General features: G+C 43.3%; 2 protein-coding genes across 2 annotated transcripts; both read right to left on the bottom strand.

Moving 5' to 3' along the window:
- Positions 1-1,149: 1,149 nt before the first annotated feature.
- On the bottom strand, positions 1,150-2,704 carry LOC310650540 (C-reactive protein-like; the record flags this gene model as incomplete). Its single annotated transcript, XM_083380102.1, has 2 exons — positions 1,150-1,763; positions 2,557-2,704. 2 exons carry the CDS (start codon positions 2,702-2,704, stop codon positions 1,150-1,152), a joined length of 762 nt encoding a protein of 253 aa, XP_083236228.1.
- An 885-nt stretch (positions 2,705-3,589) lies between these two features.
- LOC310650541 (carbonic anhydrase 6-like) lies at positions 3,590-6,896 on the bottom strand (the record flags this gene model as incomplete). The annotated part of the gene is made up of 4 exons (XM_083380103.1): positions 6,336-6,896; positions 5,371-5,437; positions 4,186-4,343; positions 3,590-3,730 (listed from the first exon to the last, which is right to left on the bottom strand). The coding sequence occupies exons 1-4, from the start codon at positions 6,549-6,551 to the stop codon at positions 3,590-3,592; spliced, it is 582 nt and encodes a 193-aa protein (XP_083236229.1). The 5' UTR covers positions 6,552-6,896.
- Positions 6,897-9,173: the final 2,277 nt, after the last annotated feature.

Here is a 9,173-nt window from a genome sequence, read left to right as displayed (position 1 = left end):
TGTGTATGTGTGGGCTTGTGTTTTTTCTTTTTTCTTTTTTTTAGTTTTCACCGGACATTTTTTTTCCCCCCAAGGTGTGGGGGAATGACACTTTCCACAAACAGGTGTATTTTATTTTATTATTTGAGTGCTGCAAAATAAAATAGTTCTTGGATAATGCTGGGAAAGAGGTGGCAGGTTTGTTCAAATCTTGTTATGAGCTGGGATTGCATTCCTGCGCCGAGATATATTTGGAGAGAGCAGATACCATTTCTGAGAAGGATAAATTAGATTTGGGATTCATAGAGCCTAGTGCATAAACTATATCTGAGATTTTTTTAAAAAAAATGAGAGAGAGAGGGGAACCTATAATTTTAAGAATTGTCAACGTCCTTCAGTTGAGTTTGGTGTTATCCAGGTACAATGCTTGTTAACTGACAAACGCTTGTCAGATGAATACTGAATTGTTGGATTACTGCATTATTTGCGAGAAGGGTGGCAATATAAATCTAAGAAATGAAATAAGGATTGGGTTGAAATGGTGGAGAATTTATTGATGCCTCACAGCCGGCAAGCCACAGGTGAGGGTTTTATGCCATGCAGGCTTTTAAATTAAATTATTAGCAGGATTTGGTGGGGAGCTGATCCCCTGGACGACCAGCTTGCAATCTTTTGTTAAATGATTACTGTCGACACCCCGCGCCCCCTCTCTCTGTTTGACCCAGGGCAATCCAAAGGGGGGGGCAATCCCAGGTCTACCCGAAAAATGGGGGTAGACCTAGGACATTTTAGCTCCAGATTTCCCAACATTGCCCAGAGGGCTGTGTTCACACCGTACCTGTGGGCCAGTAACCTGGGACTTAAGGTCCCAGTCCTACCCAGAAGTCCCTGTTGGATAGGAGTGCCCCAAACTCTCTGGGCAACAATGTTTTTCAGCCTCTAAGAAGAGTGGACTTCAACTCCCAGAATGCCCCAGCCAGCAAAGCTTCTGGAGAGACGGAATCGTAACAGAAGACTGGAGGCAAAGCTGGATGGGGAATTCTGGGAGTTGACTTTCCCCCTTTCTTATTATACCCACTGAGGTGGAAAAACACCGGCTTAAAGAGTCACATGCAAAGATTTGGGGGAGGAAAGAAGCATTTCTCTACAGGCCTCGAGCCCAGGCCTGATTCACCTACAACTGGTGTCGGGGCCTAAGGTCACCCCACCAAACAGGGACATGTGTGTGTCACCCCAGGCCAAGACGTCTCCTTTTTGCTGGCTGTGTTTGCAAAGGGTGAGTTCCTGGATGTCGTTGTGGTCCAGCAGCCAGCTCCAGAGATTGACATGGCTCATCCAGCCAGAGAAGGCATCGGCGAAGACGTCCAACATGGCGTTCTTCCTCTTCCCTAGGATGGGCGTCCCCCCGCTCTGGATGACGTAGTTTTTCTGAATGTTCCGGGCGGTGCCCACGGCTCCGTTGACCCACAGGTTGATGGTGCCTGAGCTGGAGACCCAGGTGACGCAATGGTGGACCCAGTCTTCTGCCCGGCGGTGGAGGTCAAATTGCACAAACTTGCCCCCGATCCAGACTCCCACCGCCATGCCCACGCTGACGACCAGCTCGTTCTCGCTCTCTGGAGTGGAGTAGAAGAGAACGGTCTGCCTGCCCTGGTTGCTATTCTGGACCCAGAAGCAGAGAGTGAAGGTCTTCAGTTGGATGGGCTTCAGAGGGATAATTGTCACGTAGCTGGCGGTGTTCTCCAAGGGGAAGTGGAAGGCTTGCAAGCTGAGCTGGTGCTGACCTGGAATAAACAACCAGACACACGGTCACCTTGGCACGGTCCTTGAGTTGGCCCACCAACTGGAAGGAACCAGTTTTTGATATATGGCTTCACCTTGAGTTGATCCTTGGGAGAACCCAGGAGAACCTCTTAATCATAGGTGCCCTTGAGTTGATCCTGGAAGAACCCAGGAGAGTCCAAATTTAAATTTATTGACGCTACACCCAACCTTCTACTCTGGCAAGGTTTCAAGCTGTGTCTGCTGTACAGGTTGCCATTGAGGTGACCCAGGGATGGGCCAATCCATTGGGCTCTTTACAGACAAAACCATCACTCATCTCCAGAAGCAAAGAAAAGAGTGGCCTCAACTTTATGAACTGAGCTGGGGGTGGGGAGGGGGGAAAGGAGGTGTCAAGGTCTTTAGTGTTTTGCTAATGCCAAGAGGAGGAACTGTTAAGTTGTTATATGCTAGGATGACATCTCCTGAGTCCCCATGATTGAGGATGGGTGATGTTGGGGAGGAATATCAGTGGAATTCTTCAAACATCTTCACTTCTCCAACACAACGGGAAGTGCTGAGACACCAAGAAATTAAAAATCCTGTGATTTGAGGAGCTACAAGCGACCTCAAAGGTAGGGAAGACAAGATGCCTCCAAGACTCAACAGCCTTGCCTCCTGGCTTCTGTGGGACATCCAGAATCCAGAATTGTTCTGATGTCTCTTAATGGTGCGCCCTTGGTTTTCCCAGCTGGGTTGGGAAAGAGGGTTGTGCGAATGCTCACAGGTCAACAAAGCAAAGGAGTGGCTCCTTACCAGGTTTGCCTATGACGTCCAGAAGATACTTCTTCATCTCACGAAGACTAGTCTGTATTTTAATGAGCTTACTGGAGATGCTCTCTGGCCGACACCTTCCTAAAATGATGGGAGTTCTAGTTTTAGCTCCTTTGCAAACGTTCTCCATCGTATTCCCAGTCCAATGCAGGGTGGATCCTATCTCCGAGGAAATTAGGGATTGAACGATGAAAACTACGGGGCTTTCCACATTCAGTTCCTTTGGCCAAGCTGAGCGCACACACCCTGCGCTGGTTTTAATTGGGGTTTGTGCAACAAACCATTCTGGCCTGGCTCATACATAACGCTAAGCCACAAATCGCGGTATACCCATCATGTAGACAAGGGATGCACCTGAATTGATCAAGCTAAGCTTTCCTCTGGCTACTGTGGGAGATGGACTATATGCAAGGGCCAGCTCTAGCTAGGAACATGGGTCCAGACTCAGCCTTCCATCCTTCCGAGGTAGGTAAAATGAGGACCCAGATTGTTGGGGGCAATAAGCTGACTTTGTAATAATGCCGCTTGGGGTTTGTGTGAAAGCCCTAATAAGCAGGCATATACATAGAATGAAGGCTACTGCTAAGATTGTAAGCCGCCCTGAGTCTTCGGAGAAGGGCGGGATATAAATGGAATTAAAATAAAAAATAAAATAAAAATATGATCAGGAAAGACATCAGTGGCCTCCTACTGAGCTCATGGGCCCTGCATTTTAGCAACCTTTCCCACAAACCCGCTTATTTATTTATTGCTAAATTCATACACCAACCGTCTCCCTGTCCAAACCGATTAAAAGTTATTTAATCCCCGTTTCCCCTTCCTGGGATCTTGGAAAAGCAAGGAAACGGAGATTACATAAAGCCCTTAAAATTCCTCCAGTTGAGTTAACATGGAAGTTGAGTTGAGTCCTACAAAGCTCTTCCTGTCTTCAATCCCAGCATGCTGGTCCTACCAAAGGTGGTTTGCCCATCCTAGTTGGCTTCCTGTATGGCACCTTTTTGGGGGTGGGGGTTTGTCACTCTTGCTGTGTACCTTCGACCAGCCGAGGTGAGAACGATGCTTTGACCACCCGTTTGTTGAGGGGTTGGATCTGGCGGTAATCATTTCTCAAAGTTTGGTTCTTCCAGTCCAACAAGGTGGTTTCCAGCAGATCAATCTGCAAAGAGACAAAATTTGAAGGGATATGTATGTATGTATGTATGTATGTATGTATGTATGTATATGTAAAGGCAAAGGTACCCCGCACATGCGTGCTAGTCGTTTCCGACTCTAGGGGCTGGTGTGTAAAGATTGGAAGGATTCATAAAACCATTTTTATTTTATTTTTTGCAAAATCAAACCCACCGTCCTTAAAGATCTGTCCGGTTGGTGCTGCTGGCGATCTGTTTCTATTAAAAATGGGGAGAAAACACCCCAAACCTAAGCAAAATTGGCCAAGATAATTTACAAAAATAAGAGCATAGTTAAAAACAACAACAACAAAAACGAATTTAAGAATTTAATTTAGTGCAATATGCAGATCCAAACCATGGTTGAAGGCAGCATAAACTATGGTTCAGTGCAATGCACGGACAGTGTAGGGGACCCACAGAAAAGGCAATATTTGCTTACCTGGGTGTAAGATAGCTTGATAGGTGTGTCAAACACGGTCCAGATCACGTTCTCTGTGCATGGTGGGGTGGTTAACGAACCATGATAGCGGTAGAAATTGGAGAGGTTTTCAGGCAACATGGCTAAGACATCCAGGCTATCCAGAGTGGTCGAGTGCCCTAAAAGAGGAGAACAACCCCTGTGTACAACGATCTTGTAAAGTAGACCAGAATCAGATTAAGGCATGTTGGTGGATCTAAGTGACCAATGTTTTAAATGTCTTGCCCATTAACCTGAGAGGTTTGGGAATACAGAAGAAGAGGAAAGCAACAGGAAGGTGCTTTATAAATCTGGAAACCCTTTGGGAATGCTGGGCTTTGTAGTCCCAACAGATCCCCGGCTGCAGGAAGCAGTGTGCAAACCAAGTATTTCTTCCTTGCTGTTTTTTTTGTTGTTGCAGAGTCTGTTTTCCCACTTCGCGGGTGCCCAGTGTGGCAAATTGCTCTTTGGTTGGCAAAAAAAGTATTTTTTATTTTATTTTATTTTTATTTTATTTTATTTTATTTTATTTTATTTTATTATTTTATTTTATTTTATTTTATTTTATTATTTTATTTTATTTTATTTTATTTTATTTTATTATTTTATTTTATTATTTATTTTATTTTATTTTATTTTTTTATTTTTTTATTTTATTTTATTTTATTTTATTTATTTATTTTATTTTATTTATTTTATTTTATTTTATTTTTTTATTTATTTTATTATTTTATTTTATTTTATTATTTTATTTTTTTTTATTTTATTATTTTATTTTATATTTTATATTTAATTTTTAATTTTTAATTTTATTATTTTTTATAATTTTGTTTTATAATTTTATTTTATTTATTTTATTTTATTATTTTATTTTATTTTTAATTATTTTATTTATTTTATTTCATTTTATATTTCATTTCATTTTATTTTATTTTATTTCCCCCCTTCTTTCTAGATGTGGTACTTAAAACGGGTGCCGTAAAAATCCGGCCCTGGGATTGGGCAGCTTCTGGACTTCGTCTCCCATCAGCCCTGAGCAAGCACAGCCAATGGCAAGGAATTGTGGGAATTGCAGTCAGGCGCCTCTGACAGCAACGTGTGGAGATCTCATTTACATTTCGGCATCAGCCCAAAGAAAGGTGTTTCTCCCCCACCACCAGGCCTCACCTGCGTACTTAACTTTGGCCAGTTTGGCAATGAAGTCGCTGTAGTAAGCGTTCTCAAATTGGCTGCCCTAAAAAAACAAAACAAAATTAAAATAATCAAATGTCTATATGAGTCCCAGTGACAAAGGAAATGGATTGGGCCTAGTTCAGGGGTAGGCAACCTCGGCTCTTTTATGATTCATGGACTTCAACTCCCAGAATTCCTGAGTCAGGTTGCCTACCTGTGGCCTAGTTCATGCCCATAACAAAATGGCACCACTTAGAAGATGGCTGTTCTTGAAGGGGGGAAAAAAAGTGAGGTTAAGTTTTGCTTTGGGATGGGAAACCACCAGGTGAGCCTTGCAAGTTGAAACTCCCATATTTTGCCTCTCTCCCTTCATCTCTTTTTAATTTAAATGTCCGTTTGCCCTCAAAAAAAATAAAAGTAGCTCCAGTCTGTATTTCCATGGTGTTTGCTGCCCCCTAGTGGCAGGTTCAGGGTTGGGAAGTATAATCTCCCCTCTGTTTTCAATTTAAAAACCGTCATTTTAGAGACCCTAAACTTGATCATAGGCAGCCTTTAAAAGCCACCAGGCAGGATGAATCACCACAATGACACTTCTTAATTTTAAAGCAATTAAAAAAAATAACAGCTTGATAACAATCCTTGATTGATAACTCAAGCTAAGCCACAAGGTGATATGTTAAATTGCTGCTTGGTGGAAGGTTGCAACCCAGCTGCTTGCTCTTAAAACACCACAATTTGAGGTCGAGCAAGCCACACTTAAACAAGCTATGATGTGAACCCAATTATAATTGATCAGATTTGGGAACCTGGGAGAAATGAAGGAGCTGATCCAGGTTGGGAGAGAGAGTTTTGTGTATGTATGTTTGTATGTGTGAAGCCCATTGCTCTGAGCCAGTGGCAAACAGCTGGCAAATTAAGCTGAATTCCCAGTGCCACCCAGCTTGGGGGTGGGTCACTTAAAAGACCCTCACTGCACACAAATGGATTGTAGAGTGCCTTACCATAAAAAGAAAAGCCAGAACAGCCAGCCCGTCAGGTTTATCCTTCGCTGCGTCAAAACTGGAGTAAGCTTCTGAGTTGTAATGGACAATGTGGAGCTGCGGGGAAAAAAAGGGGTGAAAAAGGGGCATGGGAGCCCACGCGGTGGTGAATAGAATAGAGAAATGCAGAAGCATAGAATAGAATAGAATAAAAATAAGAAGAAAATAGAATAATAGAATAGAGAAATACAGTAAAAAATAACAATAAAATGGAATAGAATAATAGAATAGAGAAATGCAGAAAAAATAGAATAGAATAGAATAGAATAGAATAATAGGAGGAATGAAGAATAGAATAGAATAGAATAGAATAGAATAGAATAATAGGAGGAATGAATAGAATAGAATAGAATAGAATAGAATAGAATAGAATAATAAGAGGAATGAAGAATAGAATAGAATAGAATAGAATAGAATAAAATAGAATAGAATAGAATAGAATAGAATAGAATAGAATAGAATAGAATAGAATAGAATAGAATACAACTGGAAGAGACCTTGGTGGTCTTCTAGTCCAGCCCCCTTCTCAAGCAGGAGAATCTAGTTCTTCCCTTTCCTTCCTTTCCTCCTCCTCCTCTTCCTCCTCTTCCCCAGGCTGATAATTCCAGAGGGAAACAACGGCGTGACCTACCTCAGCCATGTACCGCAACCCGTCGATGGTGTGTTCGGATCCGCTGCTCTCTTTCTCCGTGCCGCCCCAGTGAAGGTGCAGCTGGATGGCTGTGAATTTCCCGGGGAGGCCTTTTACAATCCTCATGGATGAAGGAAGGTGTATGATAACTGGAAAGGGGGATTTTAAAAGGAGGGGGATCAGGCCCATTCGAATAGCCCTCGAACTTACGACGGTTCTTTTGGCGACCGTTCAAAGTTACAACAGCACTGAAAAAGGGACTTAGGACCGTTCTTCACACTTAGGACCGTGGCAGCATCCCTAGGGTCACGTGATCCAAATTCAGAGGCTTAGCAACTGGCATGTATTTACGTCCTGGGACCAAGTGATCCCCCTTTGGGATCGTCCCAGACCTGTCGAGCAAAGTCAACGGGGGAAGCCGGATCCACTTAACAACTTCACGATCCACTTAACAACTGCAGCGCTTCACTGACTGAACCGTGGTGAGAAAGGGTAGAAAAATCAAGCGTGAATCATACTTATGACGGCCGCAGTGTCCCCCTTTGTGACCTTCCAAAGAGCAGAGTCAAAGGGGAAGCAGATTTCTCCTCCTCCTCCTAGTCCCCCACGCCCCCACATTGACAACCTGCCTGAATAAGAGGAAACGGGTTCAAGTCACGGCAACTTTGACAGGAAGCCTTTCTGTAAAATATACAGCCTTTTTATACGGTTTGAAAAAAAGAGAGACTTCCAATGTTTTCCGAACATGGTGGGCTCCCAAGTTGAGAGTCGAGGCACAAAAACAGTTTTCTTTTGCAAGTTGTGGCTCTTGGGCCACACACACACACAACCGAAATAAGTTGTATAATTAAAGCAGAGCTTGGGCTAAATTGGGGCTGTTAGTTCAGTGGCTTTATCCTGTTTTGTTTTGGGTTTTTTTGCAGAGTGAGAGGCGGGAAGGAAGAGAAGACACGCAACTGGAACAATTCACCAGTGGAACCACCTGCCTCCAGAAGCGGTGAATGCTCCAACACTGGAAGTCTTTAAGAAGAGACTGGACAACCACTTGACCTCAGCTGCCGGTAATTTCCTGATTTTTTCCATTCAATGGGAATGAAGTTTATTACAGCAAAGGTTCACTTTTTTGAGTTTAGATTTGAACCTGCAGCCCTGGAATCTCTTAGTGGTCTCCCATCCGTTTTTTCTCGCAGTTATATATTTCCACACCAAAGCCCCACACAAGCCTGATTCTCTCCCTTCTCCTTTTCTAGGCTGCTTTGGGAAAGAAAACCTTCCTGGTTTTACAGGAGCTCAGCAAGTTAAAAAAAATATGGGTTGACTGGGCACTGGGTATTCTGTAATCGTCCCAAATTCTAGCAATATCTCCATTCATCCGTAATGTTGGATCTGTGCTTCTGTTGTTATTATTTTTTTCTCTCTCTCTTTTTTTTAATGCCTCGTGCATTTGTACAAGCCATTTGTTGTTTCTGGCGTGCCCACCCGCTTTTCCAGTGGATTGGGAAAATCAGCACAAAATTAGCCAAACAGAATGTGCAAGGGCATAAAGAAAATGATGACGGAGACAGAAATGAATGAATCACGACAGGAGCCGCGTGCAATTAAAAAAAAAAAGCAAGCGGGCCGTTTGCAAATAACTTTCTGCTGATTGTCTTTTAACCTGATCAACCTGGATCGCTTCCAGCAGGGAGGTTAAAATGGGGCTCCTTTTTTAGCTGCCTTGCCCACCCCCCAATTTTAGGGGTGGGCAAGGCTGAGGAATTCTGGGAGTTGAAGTCCACAAGTCATCCAAAGGGCCAGGTTTGAAGACCCCTGGTCTAGGATGTTGCTTTTCCCCACTCATTACTCACCTGAATGGCCATTGTTGGTCATTTTGAATGCGTCACGGCGGTAGCCATAATCCTGCAGCTGCAGCGGTTCCAGATCTGGATTAAATCGGACTTTCGACCTCTGAATATTGATGGGGGATTGCAGTTTCCCAAGGCAGTGTTCGTAGTATGTTCCCCATTCGTCTTCACTGTGTTCCCCTTGGGTTGGGCCAGGCAGGGATAGAAAAATGCTGTCAGTTAAGGCACACCACAGAAGCCAACGACTTTTTCTTGAGTCCTATATAAGCAAGCTTTACAGCA

Source organism: Vipera ursinii (genome assembly GCF_947247035.1).
Source record: "Vipera ursinii genome assembly, contig: scaffold_125, whole genome shotgun sequence".
Taxonomy (NCBI): Eukaryota; Metazoa; Chordata; class Lepidosauria; order Squamata; family Viperidae; genus Vipera; species Vipera ursinii.
The sequence above is the reverse complement of the archived record's forward strand: the minus strand, read 5'-3'. Positions and strand labels throughout refer to the sequence as shown.